The 22,386-nt window shown below is 35.9% G+C and overlaps 2 protein-coding genes across 2 annotated transcripts; one reads left to right on the top strand and one right to left on the bottom strand.

Moving 5' to 3' along the window:
* Positions 1-1,764: 1,764 nt before the first annotated feature.
* On the top strand, positions 1,765-4,378 carry LOC125677476 (E3 ubiquitin-protein ligase TRIM9-like). Its single transcript, XM_048915553.2, has 2 exons — positions 1,765-1,997; positions 2,246-4,378. The coding sequence occupies exon 2, from the start codon at positions 2,252-2,254 to the stop codon at positions 3,959-3,961; it is 1,710 nt and encodes a 569-aa protein (XP_048771510.1). The 5' UTR covers positions 1,765-1,997; positions 2,246-2,251; the 3' UTR covers positions 3,962-4,378.
* Positions 4,379-13,935: 9,557 nt separating this feature from the next.
* On the bottom strand, positions 13,936-21,722 carry LOC125674914 (translocator protein-like). The gene is made up of 4 exons (XM_048912281.2): positions 21,159-21,722; positions 16,266-16,369; positions 15,068-15,283; positions 13,936-14,450 (listed from the first exon to the last, which is right to left on the bottom strand). Exons 2-4 carry the CDS (start codon positions 16,365-16,367, stop codon positions 14,268-14,270), a joined length of 501 nt encoding a protein of 166 aa, XP_048768238.1. The 5' UTR covers positions 16,368-16,369; positions 21,159-21,722; the 3' UTR covers positions 13,936-14,267.
* Between the last annotated feature and the right edge of the window lie 664 nt (positions 21,723-22,386).

The raw sequence follows: 22,386 nt of genomic DNA, 5'->3' as shown, positions 1-22,386 counted from the left end.
AGCCAGTTGTTTATCTTTCATTTTTGTTATAATTGGTGTATAAATTGATACTCTGTGGATTTTAAAGTCCACATTGAATAGATTTGTTCAAGTTTTCTCAGAAGGTTTAATATTTTTAGCAAAGAAAATCTTAAAAAACATTTTTCAACTAAGTTCATCTAAAGATATTTTTCATTGCTGCTCAATGTTATCATGTCCATCGGACGTGACATTAAAGGGTGTCCTGTGTCAAGGATCACAAACCCCTTGGCATGCAAAAGGTCTTTCCCCAGATTTTCGAAAAAGAGTAAACTCACTGGGGGCCGTCACGGAAACTCAAACACTCACAACCAAACATATTTCAATTAGTTAACCGCCGTATTATGTTGAAATATTACCAAAACGGCATGAAACCATAATCAATCAATTAATTATATCAATAAACTTGTTTTTATTAGTGTTTTGTTTTTTTGTTGTTATTGTTTAAGCAAATTATACTCACAAACTCACAAATCCAGTTGGATTTGTCTTGTATCACATTAGAGAAATATTCTATATTATGAAAGTTTCCTCCTAAGAAGGATACGAATCCTTCCTTTTGTCCATTGAGTGTAAATAATGAATGGTGTTGGGTTTTTTATTTGGAAATTTTCATTAAACCAGTTGGGTTGCGACATAGCTTCGTCAGTTGAGGTATATAGTTTTACAGAACGTTACAGTAAAACTTTTATAATTTTTAAGAACAAGTTTTTAGATCAGATATTCGAATTGCTAGTTTTCAACAGTTATCTATTGATTTGTACATATACTTGATTCAAAAAAAGGTTTTCATTGTAGAATTCCTTTTGGCTTTAGCGTTGTATAGCTTTTAGCGATTTGAGTTAACGTTCAGCATCGACAATTCCGAGTGTTAATCCACCTATCATCGACAATTCCAACTGTCACTCCACCTATCATCGACAATCCCGACTGTCACTCCACCTACCATCGACAATTCCGACTGTCACTCTACCTATCATCGACGATTCCGACTGTCACTCTACTTATTATCGACAATATTCCCAATGAGAGTGTTTCTTTTAATTCTATCACGTTCGCCCATAGAAAATCAAAAATCAATTTTAGAATAGTTTTTAAAGTTTCTTTAGTTGAGTAATTCAGAATCGTGGTACTGTAATATATAATTATGTAAGTTTCAGTTTGTTTGTAATTTTACATTTGCCAAAGAGAGCATGTTTTCTGTTTTCCACATATCAATTTTACTTTTTATTCTATTATTTATTTATTTTTTTTATTTTTCACTTTATCATTCCAATTTTTTTCATGGCATTTTTCAAGATCATTATCAATATAAACTCAAAGACATCGGACAGAGTTATTTGTAATTTTCACAGCATAAAAAGTTTCATATCCATTTTTAGGGATTCATGTAAAACCGCTCTACTTAGCAGTATTTTGATAGTTTGCTTTTCCATATTTTGATGTACCCGATTTTTTAGCCTAATTTTAATTTCATTTAATATTCATAGTCCTGATGAAATTACGGCGATTTCTATTGACTGAAAAATGCGTTTGATTTCTGCATCAAAGAAAACCTTACTGTCCCGATTTTGATTTTGTGTTGTGCATTGATACGTCGTACGAATTTGAAAACAAAATAATGTTTTATTATTTAGACTTTATGTTTTAAAATATCTAAATGATAAGGGATAGATTTATTATCTTTACGTGAGATGGAGGTATACCAATAAAGAAAAAAAAAGACGGAAAACTTTCCGTCTCTTTTTTTTTTTTTTTTTTTTGTTGTTGTTGTTGTTGTTGTATACCTCCATCCAACGAAAAAAAGATTATAAATTCCTTCCTTAATTATCAGATTTATTATAATTTAGTATAAATTTATCATACACACCATCCATAACCACGTGATCTTAGCCAGGAACCAGGAAATAATTATACAGCATATCTAAAAATCCAAGAAATATAACGATTTAGTTCATTCAAGGAGGAGCAAAGCGAGGGTATGTATTAAAAACAATCTCCATATTTTGAATGCGATGGGGTTGTTTAGATTCGTTTTGTACGGTTTGTTTCATGGATGTGTTTTCTCAGCATCAATGTATTATGTACACGAATATGCTGCATGTTTTTACGTTATAAATTTGGACACGGGTATCCACAAAAAATGCACGAAAATTAAACCCAAGAAATAAAGTGGTTTTTAAAGTATTTATATATCGTAATTCTAAATTAGCGTTAATATTTGTAGGTGACGATGGCGACTGATAAGCACGCACACATGGAGCGTGCCCAAGTGTCGACTTCGTGTCAACTCTGTCATAAACATGTAGAACTTTTCTGTAAAGTTTGCGAGGTTAATCTGTGTAGTGGTTGTGTTGGTCGGCACATGCTGTCTCAGTCATCCCAAAAGCATGACATTGTCATTTATTCTCTCAAATTTTCGGGAGTTCCACAGCCATTCTGTCCCACTCACAGGGACCAATGGTGTGACCTTCATTGTGAAAAGTGTGATGTTCCAGTCTGTACGGACTGCATAACATCGAAAATGCACTTCAACCACGAGATGAAAAAGATTGCACATACTTTTGAAACAAAAAAGGATATCATGGTGAAGGAAACAAAATTTCTAGAAGAAAGGATCTCATCAGAGTATGAAAGAATTATTGGGAAGATAAAGAAGGATATTCTTGATTTATCGGAGAGAAATATCCAGCTGAAATCAAAAATATCGGAACAAGGTCGCCGACTACACCTAGCAATAGACAGAGCCGTCGATCAACGTCTTGCTTTCATAGATGCTAGGGGAAAACAAGACCTTGCCAAACTCCAGAAATCCCTCTCCGAGTTTCGTGTTCTTTTGGATGCAGTTCATGACATTATCAAAACAAATAAATACCTTGTACAGTCCAGGCAGAGTTGTGTCATCAATTACCAGTCACGACTGGACAAGTTCGTACAAATGCCTTCAATCGCACGGTCAACACCAGGAAGTTTTACACCAGCGAAAGTAAATGATGAAGAAATACACTCCTTGATGGGAGAATTGATCCCAGCAAAAACAACAACGATAATGGAACACAGAGCTCTACACAGAATCAAGGAACTACTAACACTGGTGCACTGCAACCAAGAGATGCTGCTGGACAAACCAGTAACCATAGCTACCATAGACACCAAGTACGATGAACTGTACGAAGTCTGCTGCTTGGGGGACAACCAGGCCTGGATAAGCGGAGATAAAAGCGCAGTGACAAGAGTGGACGGCGGAGGAGGAACAGTCCTGGAAACAGTTAAAACCAAATCTGGTGAATCTCCGGACGGATTAGCAGTGACCAGAGAAGGAAAGCTTCTGTATGCAGATTTTAACGATAGGAGTATAAACCTGGTGAAGGGTGGAAAAGTGAAGACTTTGATCAAGACGGAGTGGTATCCAACGGCGATATCCTGCAACTCCTTAGGAGACATCCTTGTCGCTTTGTGTGATACCAACACCATGCTCAGTAGCACTGATAATAAGAAGTTAGTGCGCTACACTGGTATGTCTATCACACAGGAGATCCAGTTTGATGAAAAGAAACAGAGACTCTTTCAAAGCGGCAGTGCTGCCTTGCAAATCACCGAGAACAAGGTTGGTGATATTTATGTCGTTGACAGCAATGCTGGGACGGTTGTCATCACCAATCATCAGGGAAACCTGAAATCTCTGAGCAGCAGCAGTCACGTTCCCAATCCAGAGACGACGTTTTATCCTCATTACATCACGAAAGACAGTCGGGGCCAAATTCTGGTGTCCGACTGGAAAAACAACTGTGTGCATATTCTGGACATGGATGGACAATTTTTGTCTGTTATAGACAACTGCGATTTGAGGAACCCTGGTGGAATCAGTGTTGACAGCGAGGATAGATTGTGGGTGGTGGAGAGAGACACCAAGACACTGAAGATTATCAAGTACATGAAGTAGATGAATAGGCCAATTACTTTTCAGAAGAAAGTTTCAAAAAGACACTGGGTAACTCAAGAGTATGAAGTACATGGAACCTGCAGAAGAAAGTTCCAAAGAGATTGTGTGTATCTTCTTAGGAACATGATCCCACCTCTGGTATGTCCAGGGGTCCGTGTTTTCCCAACTATCTATTTTGTATTGCTTATAGGAGTGATGAGATTGTTCACTGTTCGTTATCTTTGCCTTTCATCCACAAAATGTTCATTGTAGCTATCATTCCATTTACCAATGTTATAGAATAGGATTCACCCGTTGCAAATTGGCATCCCAGAGCCAAAATCTCCCATTTGAAGATTTTTGTTTCATTCATTCTTTAGTTCCTGATTGATTTATTCATCCTTTGAATTTTTTAAATAAAGTAAAAGCTGAATTGTTTTCTAATTTATGATTTTCATTTATCACGCAGCAACGGTAATGTTACCCGAATAATTTCAAGTCAGAAAAAACAACACTTCACAAATGTGTAATTGTGTCGCCAAAATCCATTTCATTAGTTAATCGAAATTATGAATACCATTATCCCAGAAGGATCTATTGTTCGAGTATCGCATCAGACACGTGACACGATCTTTATACTGAAGTTCCTGCAATTAAGCGCTTTGGCGCTAGTGGAAGATGCCATGACATTGATCTATATATAAAGTTAATGGAGATATAAAGTGTTGTTAGCTTTACTTCAAAATGCCTGGAGATGTTGTAAACATTCTTAACATTGTTAATATTGTAGTAGTAAGGACTACATGGACCGGGGATATTGGCCTGGATATCTCAGTGGTTAGAGCTACAGAGGTCCTGGGTTCGATTCCCGGTGTAGCAATAACTTGTCGCCTTTCTATATCATATTTGGTGCCGTTTACTACCCCTGGACATGCAGATGAAAGTCCTGCCAGGGGCAAAAAGAATCTGAGTTGTGTGTCTTCGAGGGCGAAGATAATTTCAGGAAGTAGGGAAATGTTATAGTTCCGGTAACATGGACCGTGGATGTTGGCCTAGATACCTCGGTGGTTAGAGCAGCTGAGTAGTAATACAGGGGTTCCGAGTTCGATTTCCAGTCCAGCTCACATACATTTCTCCATTCCCATCGTACAATATTTGATAACAAGAGGCTAATGGACCTCATGGCTCACATTAGACACCTTGACCCTGCCGTTGTTCAGCTATTGTGATTTTTAAAGTATTTCTTTATCAATCCCATTTTCTCATGAAAATTTTGACACCCATATTGTGACCCCAACCTAGCCCCAAAGGATCACAACATTACTGAAAATGAATTCATATAACACAGAGGTGTCTCAGCACAAATATGACTAACATGAACTTGCTGTTCTGGATAAGACCAAGGTCATACATCGTGGTATGATATGAGAGACCTTGTCATAAGAAATATATATACAAAATATGAGATGTTTATTTCAAATGGTTCAGGAGATATTGAGTAGGTCAATTTTTTATTAAAAGTAGGTCAAATTTCCACGTCATGGTCACAAGGTCAAACACTACAGTACAACAAGGTCTTGCCATAAAGAATCTATATACAAAATGTGAAAGCTTTACCTTGAATAGTTCAAGAGATATTTATTAGGTCAGGTGTTTTAAAAGAAAGTATGTCAAAGTCACAAGATCAAATACGATTGTATCATAAAGTTGATTGGTTGTATATCGTTTAACTTTCCTCTCGAGAATTTTTCACTCATATGGAGACGTCACAATTGCCGGTGAAGGGCTGCACAATTTAGGCCTATGCTCGGAACTTTAGCCTTTGAGCAGGGAGGGATCTTTATCGTGCCACACCTGCTGTCACACTAGGCCTCGGTTTTTACGGTCTCATCCGAAGAACCGCCCCATTTCGTCGCCTTTTACGACAAGCAATGGGTATTGAGGGCCTATTTGACCCCGAATCCCCACGGTATTGTATCACAAAGTCTTGTCATATAGAATATATATACAAACTACGAAAGCCCTACATTAAATAGTACTGAAGATATTTAACAGGTTGCCTTTTCTTAAATGTAGGTGAAATCACGAGGTCAAATATCATTGAATCAAATAAACGGCATTGCCTTAAGAAATGTATATGCGAAATATGAAAGATCTACCTTAAATAATTCAGGAGATATTGAATCGGTAAGAAATTTAAATAATAGGTCCAATTCCAAGGTCAGGAGGTCAAACTTCAGGTCTTGTCACAGAGAATCTATATACAAAATATGAAAGCCCTACCTTAAACACTTTAGGGGATATTATTCTGAATAGGCCAGAGTTTTTAAAAAGTAGATCAAACTCCAAGGTAAAAAAAAATCAAACGCCTTTGTGTGTCATATTGAACATGAAAGCCCCACCTAAAATTGTTCCAGATATATTGATATGTTATGTTTTCTTAAAAGTAGGTCAACTTCGAAGATAAGGTCACAAGGTCAAAGGATCATGGTATGAAATGAAAGGTCTTGACATAAGAAATATATACACAAGATATTAAAGATCTACCTTAGATAGTTCAAGACATATTAGCTGACCTGTTTTTATATTCATATGAAGCAGAATTTATTCAAAAACTTCTACGTGAGAAGAAAAAAATCTCTCGCTGTGACCTTCAATTCGACTTTTAGATATATCGATGACGTTTTGTCTATTAACAATGATAGCTTTCATTCATATGTCGATTTGATATATCCCTGTGAGCTCGAAATAAAGGACACCACAGAGTCGTCCACTTCTGCTTCATACTTAGATATTTTATTGAAAGTAGACATTAACGGCAAACTAACAACTCAACTGTATGACAAACGGGATGATTTCAGCTTCTCCATCGTCAACTTCCCACATTTATGTAGCAATATTCCATTATCACCTGCATATGGTGTTTATATATCTCAACTGATTCAATATGCAAGAGCTTGTTCTGGGTATAGTCAGTTTTTAAATCGAGGTAAGCTACTGACAAACAAGTTGATGGTACAGGGATTTCAACAGTCTCGATTGAAGTCAGCATTTCGCATATTCTATGGTCTTTATAACGATCTAGTTCGTCAATACAACCTCGCATTGGGTCAAATGCTGTCTGACGTGTTTCATACCGATTGTTAAGCCGTTCTTGGCACACTGATTTTGACTGAGGATTACTCCGTTTACCTGATCAGGATATGGGGCTCGCGGCGGGTGTGACCGGTCAACAGGGGATGCTTACTCCTCCTAGGCACCTGATCCCACCTCTGGTGTGTCCAGGGGTCCGTGTTTGCCCAACTATCTATTTTGTATTGCTTGTAGGAGTTATGAGATTGATCACTGTTCGTTATCTTCACCTTATATTGAATATGACAGATTTTTATTAAAAGTAGGTTAAACTTCCAGGTCAAAGGTACAAGATCACACATTATTGCATCAAGTCTTTCCATAAATAACGTATATAAAAAATACGAAAACCCTCGCTTAAATAGTTCAAGATATATTCTTAATGAATTGTCCTATATATCAGCATAAAACACTCTATTGTTGCCCAAAGCTACCCCTGGGGCCATTTTTAACAAACTTGAATTTGCACTATGTCAGAAAGCTGCCAAGTAAATTTAAACTTTTCTGGCCAAGTGGTTCTTAAGAAGATTTTTAAAGATTTCCCTACATACACACACATTAAATTTTCATCCCCTATTGTGGTCCCAGGTGTTACCTGTGCTATGTCAGAAAGCTTTCATGTAAAGTTGAACTTTTCTGGCCGAGTGGTTCTTGAGAAGATTTTTAAATGACTCCACCCTATTCTTGCATTTTCGTAATTATCTCCCCTTTGAAGAGATTGTGGCTCTTAATTTGAACAAACTTGAATCCCCACACCCATGGATGATTTGTACCAAGTTTGATTAATATTGGCCCAGTGATTCTGGAGACGAAGTTGAAAATGTGAAAAGTTTACGGACAGATGGTTTTAGGGAGAGGTTCTCAAAGTTTGTAGAACATCTAACTGATCCCTCTGAATATTTAATATAAAATGTTAACGACAGACGGACGGACGGACAGACAAACCACAGACAAAGGGTGATTAGATAGCTCAGGTGAGCTAAAAAGTCGAACATCATCAATTCTACAAGTTACCATAGAGTTTGTTCAGCTTATATGATCAATTTATAAATCGAGGCAGGCTACTGACAAACAAGTTGATGGTGCAGGGGTTTCAACAGTCTCGTTTAAAGTTACCGTTTTGCAATAACTCGTTATAACGATCTAGTTTGCCAATACAACCTATCATTGGATCAAATGCTGTTTGGAGTGTTTCATACCGATTGTTAGGCCGTTCTTGACACACTGATTTTGACTACGGATAATTCCTTTTACCTGATCAAGATATAGGGCTCGCGGTGGGTGTGACCGGTCGACAAGGGATGCTTACCTCTCCTAGGCACCAGAGCCCACCTCTGGCATATCTGGGGGTCCGTGTTTGCCCAACTCTCTATTTTGTATGGCTTATAGGTGTTGTGAGATTGATCACTGTTCATTATCTTCACCTTTATTTAACCATCAAGCATGTATTCCTGCTGGTGGACTGTCTGTCCCCGAGGATACTTGTCGCTCGATATATGTTCTTATAGGAGTTATGCAGTTCATCACTGTGCGTTACCTTCACCTTTCATGAAGACAAACAGTAAGGAGACAATACTGGCTGACACGTCACCCAGTATAAAAAGGAGGAACTCTGTGGAGTCTATAAGGATCACAGGCTTTAACAGATTGGTTGGTGTCCCTCGGATTATTCTTTGATATATCAGATTTGTCACATGTCCAGCATCTAATAAACAGCTGTGGTACAGAAATGAAACTTTATATATCCCAATTAAAGGTAATCATGTTCCTTTAAGAGATATTTTGATGATTCTTTTTCAGATAGCATGTGCTCGATCTCAAAATGTTCTGTAAAACAATTGTAAAACTTGTGATATACTGATCACTAAAAAATCATTTAGTAGTAATCTCACCGGACGTAGTTTCTGTAACAAAACTTTTGATAATTTGACTTGCAAATCTTCTAACGTTGTCTACGCCATTGAGTGTAACTTGTGTGGCTTAATTTATGTGGGAGAAACTAAGGAATATCGGGACACAGATTTCAAATAAATAATGGTAGTAACCAACTTCTATATAAACACTTCCATTCCTCAGACCACTCCATCTTGCCCATGAGGGAGGGTCAGGATTTTAGAAAAAAAATTACCATCATACAAACAATCCAACATTAAGTACCCTAAAGGAGAAGGCTTATATAGGTGTTGTCTGCTGCCCAATCCTTATTATGTTATTCATAATAAAACACTGTTTGAATAAATTAAGTACCCCCTTTTGTAGACAACGAAAAGATCACTGCATCAGGACTCTAGGTACTGCATTTCCATATAGATACAATGATAATGTTTATGATGTAGGAAATTTGACTTGTCCACTAGGAAATAACGTGAATATAATGGGATCTTTCCAAACACTCAAAGACGGAAACGCAGTCATGGATATCGTTCATATAAAAGACAAAGTATATACATGATGTCATGTTTGATTCACTTTTGTCTTACGTCAACAGACAATTAGGTCCACATCATATTCGCATAAAACTTTACTCTGTTCTATTAAGAGTTTTACATATGCTTTTTTCAACACCAGAAAATAGACTGAACATTATGATTATGGATGTTGCCAATCACAGGCTTTTTAAACCACCGGCGGGTCATGGATGACATTCGTTCCGAACCATGCCTCCAGCTCAAATTTACAAAAAAGTAATGATGCCGTCAACATAAGCAACATTCTTCGTCATAAAAGAGTTCAGTCTTGTATTCAGGGGCGGATCCAGGAATTGTGGTTACGGGGGGCGTCACTTTATGAGACAGGCGGTCGGGGGGGGGGGAGGCGAAGCCCTAATGGGGGCCCAGGGGCGAAGCCCCCAGAAGCTCCGGGATTTTAAAGGCTTGAAATATGTCTCCTATTTAGTCATTTGTACTATTTTCTATCATTTCTAATAAGGTGAAATTAATAAAATAACCAAATTTTAAGGGTTTTTGGAACAAAATTAAGTTCTCCCAATAAAGTAATGCAAGAAAACAAAAGATTTTATCATTTATTTCTCCGGGAGTGGAAGAAATTAGTGCTTCTTTTATCGTTTAGTACATTTTTCTAAACAAGATACCCCGATTTATCTTAAATTTGAAAATTTTAGGAGGGGCGCGCGCCGGCTGCGCCCCCCTTAAATCCGCCACTGGTATTCCAACATATTTGAAGTTCAAGTCTATACCCTGTATTCCCTACAAATATACTTCTACTATTGCATCCAAACCTTTTAATTATAAACAAACTTTGCAGTGCCTAGATGGGAAAAGAGTACCAATACGGGACTTTCGAGATACGGATCCACTCTGATTTTTATCGCGCGTTGAACGTAATTGTAGGGCATGTCACTTCCGGATTACAATAACAACTAAGTAATCAAACATGGAATATTTCAATTGCTATCAATTTCCTGCATTTGAATGCTATCTTTGAAAGAAAGGAGTCACTACAACCATTTCATAGGAAAATACAATTAATTAAATTATGCGAGTCGGCGCGGGAAATAAATCTAGGGAATATCTTGAGAATATCAGTAAAACTTCACGCCTTGCATCCAGTGGTACGCGTCTAAATGCGCCTTTTCCCTTCCATCTAATTTACAGCCAGGTACTAAGCACCAATAATGACTTGGATCGTCATCATGGGACTGCGCATAGCTCTTTACGGACCGTCTGTTAGCGAAACACTATATGTATCGATGTCAACTTAGCTTTGCCCTACAATTGGTTATTATCACGTGACCGTGGTGTATAAACGTCAAATATAATCGGTCGTTCCGGCATATCCCGAAAGTTCCGTATTCATATCCCATAGACCTCAATGCTAATCTTTGGCCCTCTCACTAATTAACTATAATAATTTTAAACAAATGACCACAAAACATTTCAAAGTTCATTCCAAGTGTTGATAAAAAACGACAAAAATTATATAGGGTCCCCTGCCTTTTATAGGCCATTTTTGTACTTTTTTACAACACATAGCAATCTGCAGTAAATTACATCCTTCATTTTAAGCACACCCCTACCATGGTAATTTTCTCAGCCATTTCTCGATTTTGTGCGACAATTTTTCATCCTGACAATTAATATGAACATCTATAATATTTCTTTCAATTCCAAATAATTTCACTCTTGATATTAGCCAATCACGCAATACCTATACATTTATACCTCCGCTCAATCTTGGGTAAACTGCTTCCGGATTACGCGTGCGGGGGTTTGGTACACTCATTCCAGATATAAACCATCTTATACTTAATCCACCTACGTGTTCTTGTTCTTCATCTTCTTTCAACTATAGTCCAGCTGGACATGTCATTACTGGTGATGTTGATATACATGTAGTTAAAAATGAGGACTTCAAATCACTTATTTTAAGAGGTCCTGAATTCAGAGAACCCAGATTTCTTTAATTTGAGACAATTTTGTCGGATACTATGCCAGATATGAAAAGGAAGAATTTGACACTTTGTCAGAATATATAAAAAGTATAAGATGAATGTCAAAATTTAAAAAAAAAGTGCGTACCATTTATCCTTCTGTGTTTAATAAAAAAGAAGTGACAAAAAGTATTTAGATAGGTTTTATAAGGAATATGTATTGGATCTAGCTGACAAGCATTGTAACATTGTTGTATTTGTTTGGAAGGCTCATTATTACAACCGTACTTTAAATGAACTTGGCTTTAATTCCACATTTGCTAATCCAACTTATACTCCAACTGCCCTTTCAAAAGATAAAATTCTTTAAAACCATAATTAAATTTTAAACACATTTAGTATCCAGTCAGTGGGACGAATGAATATGAGTTACCGTACCTATACTGGATTCCTAAACTTCATAAAAACCCTTACAAACAAAGATACATTACTGAAGTTGAAAACTTTAAAGTAAAACTTAACATAGATACATTGTTGGATCCAGAAAATGTTTTGCTAAGCCCCTATCTTTGCTCCTCACGAAAATATTAGCTGCTGTGAAGGAGGAACTTGAGACGTATTGTGCCACAACATGTAAAGTGGTATAAATCAAATGTGGATCATTTTATGGTGAGGAATGCTGCTTATTCGGAGTATATCTGTTCTTTTGTTAGTAAATTTAAGCATTGTCATCTTAACCCGCCGTGGTTTAAAGAGCCTGTGATGGGCAACATCTATAATCATAGAATTCAGTCTGTATTCTGGTGCTGTAAAACGTAAAGATGGATCGGCTTTGGTTTATTTCAATCACGTAATATTCAAAACGTTCAATGGAACAGAGTAAAGTTTGTGCGAGTATGATGTGGAACTAGTGTCTGTTGATGTAGGGTAAACGTGAATCAAAATATGTTTTTTGTGTTTACGATATCCATGGCATTGACACGTCTTTGTGTATTGGGTAAAAGCCCAATCAAATTCAAATTTTGTTCAAGTTTCACATTTTCTATGTTGTTCTTGCACCCACATGGAAAAACAGTGTTTAGTGTCTTTATCCAGTGATCTTGATGTCTACAAAAAGGAGGTACCTATATTAGGCTTTTAGAATAATTCTATTTTTTTTTCTAGAATTCCTACCATCAGAGACAAGATGATTACCTCCATTATCAATTTTGAATCTATGTCCAAGTATTCTTTTTTATTGAAACATTTTGATAATTTTTCTTGAACAGATGTCTCTTCACTTTCACCTTTGTTGATTTTGTAGGTTAGCAACTTTGTCTCTCTCAACTAAAACATTTCTTCGTACTGCAAAATGTGCGATATTTAACCCGAGAAATTTCGACACGTGATTTTATACTCTTTGGTGCTGTCTGCAAAATCTAATCATTATTCTGACCACTCTCTGTCGCAAACAAACGCATACAAGTCCACTTTTTCACTTCTGGTTTACTAAACGCAGAAGGATAGATGGTACGTACTTTTGTTTTGATGTCTAAACGAGTGATTTCAGGTCCTAATTTTCAACATATCGCCATCACCAGCAATGACGTGTGCAGCTGGCCTATAGTTGAAAGAAGAAACAGATTAACAAATGTATAAAATGGTCAATATTTAGGCATTGTTAAGTGTGTAATTAAAACGTTTGGATGCAATAGTAGAAATATATTTGTAAGAAATACAGGATGTAGACTTGAAATACGCTGGAATACAAACTTGTACTTTTTTTATGACGAAGAATGTTGTTATGATGACGGCATCTATTTCTTTGTTTGTAAATTCGAGCTAAAGGAACTGGCGGCATGATTCAAAAGGATTATCATCCATGACCCGCGGTGGTTTAAAGAGTCTGCGACAGGCAACATCCATAATCATAGAATTTATTCTGTATTCTGTTATTGAAAAATCCAAGTGCGGACTAGCGTTGGTTTCTTGAAATAACGTATTCCAAACTCTCAATGGAACAGAGTAAAAGTTTTGTGTGAATATGATGTGGACCGAATTGTCTATTGACGTAAGGTAAACGTAAATTAAGTGTGATATCGTGTATATTTGGTATTTTATATGAACGATGTCCATGATTGTGTGGATTTTGAAAAAGTCCCATTACATTCTTGTTATTTCCTAATGGGCTAGTAAGATGTCCTACATTGTATACGTTGTCGCTGTACCTCTATGGAAATGCAATGCCCTTCAGCCAGTGATCTTCTTTTTGTCTATAAAAAGGGGTACCTTAAGTTGAGTTGTTGGTATTATGGGTTTTTTTTTTACCCTCAAGGACAAGATGGAATGATCTGGGGAATAGAAATCCTCATTTTCCCTTAATTACCATTACTCACCATCCCTATGTAGTTGATGTTCCTTGGAACAGTAATTATCTCAGCAACACTTTACTGAAAGTCTCCGTTCAGGTTTATACTAAATACATAACACAACGACAACTCATCAGTTGTTTATAACAAGAAAAGAAGTACATGTATACATATATAAACTATAAATTACAGGTGCAGTGTACAACTGTACTAATAACCTTAAACTATAAAGTACTAATAACCTGTAATATATACATGTACTACAGATAACAAATGTTTGTACCAGGTTATAGTTCAAATAACGATGAAATCGCATTGCACAGCTGTGTATATAACATGTAACAATCTGCATCCTCCACGACTAGTTAATTCAACCACTGCATGGAAACAAACAAGCCTGTCTCTGTCATCCATTACTGGTATGTTGAATTAATGACAACACAAATTTTGTTCCTGTCTATGAAGACTTTGTGACCTTGTCATCTTTGTTCATTCGCCAGATTTTGAAGTTCAAAACTGAGGCAAAGCTGACCCACCCGAGGTAAGGGACCAGGATGTATGCTGCTGTGGTGTTCACTTTACGAAATGCGAAGATTGTGGCTACAATGGTCCCCCATAGGCAGCTAATCTCTAAGGTAGCCTAAAATATCATAAATGATCAAATAGTCTTTACAAAACACTCTGTTGCACAGACACATAACTACATTTAATATCCCTATTTTGTCTTTTAATAAATAAAACAAAACCTTTGTCAGTGGATATTTACAAACACCAAGGATAACATCCCCAATGGACATGATTCATTGAGAGTTATTCCCCCTCTTCATACTGTGAGAACATTAATTCACTTGCCAAATGTTTCTATCTATCACAAAATTCTGGACGTCTGGCCATTTTGATGTTTGACTGTATGATTACTATGCTTGTTCACTATATGGCAATAAGGTGTTCAACTATTGATAACCAGATGAAGGCAAATGCTAGCAGGGATAAAAAAAGATCTGTCCAACATGATGTCATCCTGGTCAGTTATATGACTCAGTAAATTGATCAGATTACAGGGGCAGATCCAGGAATTTTTGAAAGGGGGTTCTCTCATTAAGTTTGGTTTTGAAAGAGGGTATTCCAACTTCAAAATGCGTTATTTTTACCTTTTTAGCAAACTTTTCTGATAGTTCATGCAACTCCCGGAAACACACAAATGTAAAACATATTGTTTATAAGGTACACATTTAAACCAGTCGTTAAGCTACATACCAATCCTAGTTTGTGAGCGCCAAAGAAAATGGGTGACCATGCCCAGTTCAGGGCCAGTTGACTGCCGTACAGTGCCAGGGGCAGGGCTGCATCACCCTGGAACCCTCCACCGTCCTTCCACACCAAGTATGATGCATATCCCATACCTCCATACAAGGCTGTCCAAACAGGGCCAAAAACATAGCTAGGGGGTCTCCAAGAGGGAAGCTTAATGTTCTGAAAAATGTACATCAAATTCAAGTGAATATCAAGGGTCTGAAAATATAAGTAACATTCAAGTTGATGTTAAGGATCTAAAAATATGAGTAATATTCAGGGTCTAAATATTTGAGTAGCATTCAAATCTGTTATGTGGCTGGTGAGTAGGTTTCAGCTCAAAATATTGAAATAAACTGACCAAACACAAAACTGGGATATTATTTTATCTAATTTATTAACTTATTATACATATAGTAATTATTCATTGTTTTATACTGTGAGATATAGTTTTAAACTGTGAGATATATTTGTATACAGCGAGATATATTTGTATACTATGAGATATCATTATCTACTGTGAGATATAGTTTTATACTGCAAGATAAATTTGTATACTGTGAGATATATTTCAATATTTAGAGATATCTTTAAATATTTTGAGATATATTTGTATACTGTGAGATATATTTGTATACTGTGAGATATAGTTTTATACTGTGAGATATATTTGTATACTGTGAGATATCATTGACTACTGTAAAATATAGTTTTATACTGTGAGATAAATTTGTATACCATGAGATATGTTTGTATACTAAGGGATATCATTTTATATTCTGAGATATAGTTTTATACTTTGAGATAAATTTCTATACAGTGAGATATCTTTGTATACTGTGAGATATAGTTTTATACTGTGAGATATATTTGTATACTGCGAAATATCATTGTGTACTATGAGATATAGTTTTATACTGTCAGATAAATTTCTATACTATGAGATATATTTCAATATTATGAGATATCTTTAAATACTGTGAGATATATTTGTATACTGAGGGATATCATTATATATTGTGAGATATATCTGTATACTGTAAGATATATTTATACACTGTGAGATATATTTGTGTACTGTGAGATATCTTTATACACTGTGAGATATATTTGTGTACTGTGAGATATAGTTTTATACTGTGAGATATATTTTTATACTGACCTCGTACCATGGTGATTTATTTTTTCTTGTAATCACGGATCCCAGAGTTGCCCCTACAAATGGCAGTGCAATGGCTGCTGCTGGTTTTAAGTATTCTGACATATCTGAAATATAAAAGGAAAAATTCAGTCTGACATACATTAAGATATATAAAGCTGTCATTAGATTACATACTAGTTCTTTCAATGTGTTACAAACAACAAAAGGAGTTACATGTACAAAGGTCCACCAAAGAAGTACCTTCTCTTCTTGTTGATTGGCATTATATGGAAAGTAGATATTGACCTTGATATCTCAAGAGTCAGTGCATGGTTTTTGTTTAATGGCATTATATGGAAAGTAGATATTGACCTTGATATCTCAAGAGTCAGTGCATGGTTTTTGTTTAATGGCATTATATGGAAAGTAGATATTGACCTTGATATCTCAAGAGTCAGTGCATGGTTTTTGTTTGTTGGCATTAGATGGACAGTAGATATTGACCTTGATATCTCAGGATATTGACCTTGATATCTCAGGATATTGACTTTGAAATCTCAGTCAGTCAGTGGGTAGTGCTAGGTGGCATTAGATGGACAGTAAATATTGACCTTGATATCTCAGTCAGTATGTTGTATTTGTTGCGTGTATGTGGTCAGATCAACAAAAGATTGTTAGGTGGCATTAGATGGACAGCAGATATTGACCTCAATAGTTCTGTCGAAGTCAGCGGGTAGAGCACCTAATGAGTAACGGTGACTCTGGGGTTTAAGGTTCAAGCCATGGGGCACATACCAGCAGTCCTTCCAATTCAAGACGCTCTTTGTGTAGCAATTGAAAATTGAATTATTATTTCATAACAGTGATTTTTAACATGCATTGCTAATTATTCATTCGGTATAATTATCATTTCTTTATGTGGCGAGGGCCTCCGTGGCCGAGTGGTTAGAGCATCGCGTTCAAAATCACACGGCCTCTCACCTCTGTCGGCGCGGCGCGGGTTCAAATCCCGCTCGCGCCGGTACGTGAGAAAAGTTTCCCAGTTTACTTTCGGAAGGTCGGTAGTCTCTTCCCAGGTACATTGTATCTGGGTTCTCTCTTCTACCAATAAAAACTTGGTGCCACAATCAATCAATCAACTTTATATGTCGTAGACGACTAAACAAGAGAGATAACTCTTTCTTCCGTTTAATTGAGAGCATGGATGCACAGCTATGATCAACGTCATGTAGGTACAGTGAAATTAGCTTGTCCAAATCACGACTCTTGGGTACCAGTCTATAAACAAAGTTTCCTCTCCATCCGAATTCTCAGGTCAACAGCTTCTCTAATAGCATGGAGAGTCATCACAACGGAGAGTCTCTATCCGTACTGTCATTTACTTTCAATTCGAGTTTCGTGGGTAAAAATCGAGCAGATGCAGAATTTTCATGTTCATTAGCAATGTCGGGCGATTTTAGCTCCCAGTTCTTCGAAACATTTAAAGTTCTTCCTTTTTAATTTTCGCATATAGAAGTAGGTGTTGAGGGGAAATAATTTCCATAAATTTCATATTCTTATTTACCTTATTTAAATTGGCGAAGTAGAGATCGATATTTGGGTAAAATTTAACGTGAATTATGATAACATTCTTAATCTTTTATTTTTTTATGCTTGACTTGGTAAATATTCATACAAATCCATCGTCGCGAGCCACGGATGAAACGTACGCTCCTCTCCCCTTCCACCCGGTGATACAAATCATGATAACTAGTTTAAGTATTTTTTAGCTGCTGTCAAGAAATCTGTAGAATGATGATACTTGTAAAATCCACAAAGCTATCATTGTATGTAATTACCGATTTCTTCCAATTGCAAGTTATTTGTTTAATGAAAATAAATATTATCAATTTGCAAGGCACTTTGCATATTTTAGGAGAGGGATTATATTTATTAAGACCGTTTAGAACTTGTTCCCAATCCATTTTATGTTCAAATAAAACAAAACAAAAAACATAACCACTTTCGAAAATTGTTTAGATTTTGCTATTGGAGAAGGCCATGAAACACACATCTTAGGCGGAAGAAGACATTTGTGTCCATTTACGGTGGGGCTCCAGGTTAGAATAGGTCCTCAGTACTCCTTGCTTGTTGTAAGAGGCGATTAAATAGGCCGGTCCTTCGGATGAGACCGCAAAAACTGAGGCTCCGTGTCACAGTAGGAGTGGCACGATAAAGACCCCTCCCTGCTCAAAGGCCGTAAGCGCTGAGCATGGGCCTAAATTTTGCAGCACTTCACCGGCAATGGTGACGTCTCAATAATTATGAGTAAAATTCCCGTTAAATGATATTCAATCAATCAATCATCTTCTGTAGTGATTTTTTTTTCAACGGCAGCCTTAAAATCGCACTAATGCATTGTACATGTATATGGTATATGCTTCTTTGTGGTAAGCCACAAAACGTTTGAACTGCAGGCGACGCCATGTTCTTGTCATGTGACTCAAACTATAGTTTATAGTTACACAATATGGTCACGTTTACATCCGCGGTTCTATTTTTTCCAATGACTTAACAGAAAAAGCTTAGTGATGCTACGATTGGCAAAATATAAGTCTCTGAACGTTCTAGCAATTTAAAAGAAAAGAAACAATGAAAGTGCAGTTAAAATGCAGGGACCCAAGTTTGGGGAACTTTAATTCTCAAAAAAATGTGTAAAGGACTGTATATAACAACCCAGTAAATTATCACTTTATTTCCTCGTCTATGGAAAGATTTTAACACTTATTACTATTATCTCCAGTTAAACAAAATCGCAGCAAGAAGAGATTCAATATTCTGCAGATAAATCTTAATTTTCAACAGTGGTTAAAATATGGAATATTTCATTATACTTTATTTTGAGGAGCATATATTTTTAAGATTTACAAAAATGCAATATATAGATCTAGCATCCGTCTATATTAAGACAACACCCCCTCAAGCCTAAATCCTTGACTAACAGGTTTACTTAAATTCCAAATGGTTCATGTTCATGATGAGAGAAAATTTACGATCCATATATATAATCCTCCCGCCAACTGCAGGCCTCAAAACCATAAACTGCGAATATACACAATCCAATTAAGTTTTGACATAATTTTCAGAAGCAAATAAAATTTTTGGTATATATTTGTATTTGATTTGTTTTTATAAACCAGCAGTTTTTTTTTTAAATCTATGGTAGAGAAATCTTAAGTTATTAGTAATAAAAATTTTGACTAAGTCTATTCTCAGTTTATGGTCTTGAGGCCAGATTTGGGGGTCATGAATTTTAAAAGAATAACTTAATATACATGTAACATATAACTATGCAACTAGTTTATTTCATAAATGTTCTCAGAAACAGAATAGAGCATCTTCGCAGCCAAGGGTTCCCGGTCCAATCCACTCCCCCACATACGTATAATACAGATTTGTAGGGAGCTTGAGAGGACTGAAACCCCTTGGCTTGCGAAGATGAGAAAAGATACAGTGTAGACACATGCATGATTCATTATACATTTCAAGCATTTTCACTACATGCATATGATTCATATTGTTCCGTCATTAGGATCACAATAAAGAACAATGGTTTTTGTAATTCATATTCAAAATTCAAGAATTTCGGGTTCAGTGTAACTAATATGCACTAATCAGCCCTAGAGTATAAGAAATTTTCAAAGACTGAACTATTCATAGGGGTTTCAAGGTTTCAACATTGCCCAAAGGGCAGGGACTATGAAATTAAAATTTTGTTCCTCAATACTAAAAGAGGTTCCACAGGAAACTGGCCGCCTAGCTCACCATCCACATGTACGCACTGCACAGTGCAAGCGAACCGACTATTTCTTTAAGTTAAACAATATAATTTCTTCATCAAATTGATGGGATTGGACAGCAGCCTTAGCCTATATCAGCCCTCTCCCTAATGATCAAACAGGATATGTATATGTACAAAATTTCTTAACATTTGTCATCAACTTTGGGTCTACATGTATATTTTAAAAAAAACTGTATAGCATTTGCACATCTCACAATTCAGTGTACTATACAGGTATAAATGTTGGATTGGTTGTATCGGTTATACAAATTCTTTATATGTCTATGCATTTAATACATTTGAAGATTACTTTTAAAAATATTTTGGTAAGTGCAATAAATTTATGCACAAGTTGAAAAAGTTTCCTTTTTGTGTCAAAATCAATATCAGGATTTCCACATAATAAAAGATTTGTGGATACGCGTGTATCAGTGTCAGACATGTTTCTTTATGAATATAACAGCATATCAGAGATACCAGTTAATCTAATTTTCCTGTCAGTACATATACAGCTATCAAGCATCCGTTTAAAGTCGATGACTGAGTATGATAACATTACCCAGCAGAGAAGCCCCCTGACTACACATAAATGCATCTTATCTTAAAATCCTACATCATATCGTACTGACAAGTTGGTACATATTCATATCACATTTCTTAATAATCATAAGAGAGAAAATATCAAGTCCTTCCATGTGTTCAGAACTTTACAAAATGACGGTGAAATATAGTAATATCTAATATAATCAATATCAAATCCAATCAGTTATTTTTTTTTGCCGAAATCTCAAGATGACTCATGAATACATGTATGACCTACGACAGGGCTAGCTAGATTTTGTGTGACGTTTTCCACCCTTTTCTACAATTTTGCGAAATCTAGAATCCATAAAAGATGAAGATGTCAAATTTTCGAACTAATTTGACAAAATAACACTTTAAAGTCCATGTCCGGCTGATGACATTTTGACCTACATGCTAGTACAGCTATAAATACATGCAGTCCGGTGAGTAAACACAGTATGCCAGCCTCTTTACTATATTTTTACGCTTAATATACTTACGTACATTTTGTTTCAGTAAAATGGTCTTACCTCTAAAGCAAATCAAGTGGCCGGCTAAATTCTGCTGATTTTCAGTAAAGCAGGTGCCCCTTTACGTAATGTCAACATGTGCAAGCAGACGAAGTTGACCCTTTCAACTTTACTCTTTAAACCAAAAGAAGCTCAGTTTTAATCTTCTTTGGGGGGTAATAAATAGGTGGGAGAAGCTATCATGTTATACAAATTGGAAAACAAACCCATTTATACCGTATATTTTTTCGTAAACGAAATAAATTAATCATGAAAATAAACTATATCGTTTAGAGATTAACTAAAGCCGCCCTCTATTCCGTGAAGGACCCTCTGCATGTATTAATACGGTAATGAATGCAGAACCGTTATACCCGTATTTGCAAGCATCTACAGAGTTACAAATTTCTGAAATGTTGTTCAGTGCTTCAAAGAAAATACTGGTGAACGGGGAAAGAATTTTGCAGAATTAGCGTATCATGAGATACGATCATGTATTGATGTTATTTTTCATGTCAATTTTTAAAAAAAGGATTAGTGACATTTTCTAAACAAGTTTAAAATACCGAAATACTTTAGATAGAGGACCCGTATTTTAGTTCCACCCATAGAGGTTAAATTATATACTTCCGAACAATTATCCAATGAGAATCAATGTTACGAAGGGCATATGCAGGAACTGTCAAATAAGATTTACGTGTAAATAAACAACTAAAAGAAGGTAGTACACTGTCAAAGACGGGTAAATATATAAAATAAAACATAAATGATATGCATATAATTCCAGTGTTATTTATTACAATTGTTTTGATTGGACAAAAATAAAGCTGAACAAGAGTTTACTTTAGTTAAATACATCAATAAATCCGAAAACGCGAAGTATTCACACACGCCTGAAAACAAATAACAGTGCGGGGAAGCTATTCAAATTTTTGCAATTGTTAATGAAGTGGATGAATTGGAATTATAAGAATCAAACATTCTTTTTGAAGAATTTATCGATGTGTAAACTCCAGACATTTTACTCACAAACTTAACATAAAAGTGCGAAGCACTTTTATTCAGTTTGTGAGTAAAATGTCCGGAATTTACACATCGATAAATTCTTCAAAAAGAATGTTTAATCCTATAATAAATTCATTCCTGCTACAAATAAACTCTGTTGGTCATTAAATGTAACAAAGCAGATGTATTGAACTTTTTAAAGCAATTTACATGATAGTTTCATGAAAATATGATTATTTTTTTT

The sequence above is a fragment of the Ostrea edulis genome, chromosome 3 (assembly GCF_947568905.1).
Source record: "Ostrea edulis chromosome 3, xbOstEdul1.1, whole genome shotgun sequence".
Lineage (NCBI taxonomy): Eukaryota > Metazoa > Mollusca > Bivalvia > Ostreida > Ostreidae > Ostrea > Ostrea edulis.
The sequence above is the reverse complement of the archived record's forward strand: the minus strand, read 5'-3'. Positions and strand labels throughout refer to the sequence as shown.

Coding starts and splice junctions, on each gene's coding strand:
- LOC125674914 (XM_048912281.2), bottom strand. CDS start 16,367: ATGTCAGAATACTTAAAACCAGCAGCAGCCATTGCACTGCCATTTGTA. Junction 15,284..16,265: donor ATAAATCACCATGGTACGAG/GTCAGTATAAAA, acceptor TACATTTTTCAG/AACATTAAGCTTCCCTCTTG. Junction 14,451..15,067: donor GCGCTCACAAACTAGGATTG/GTATGTAGCTTA, acceptor ATGATATTTTAG/GCTACCTTAGAGATTAGCTG.
- LOC125677476 (XM_048915553.2), top strand. CDS start 2,252: ATGGCGACTGATAAGCACGCACACATGGAGCGTGCCCAAGTGTCGACT.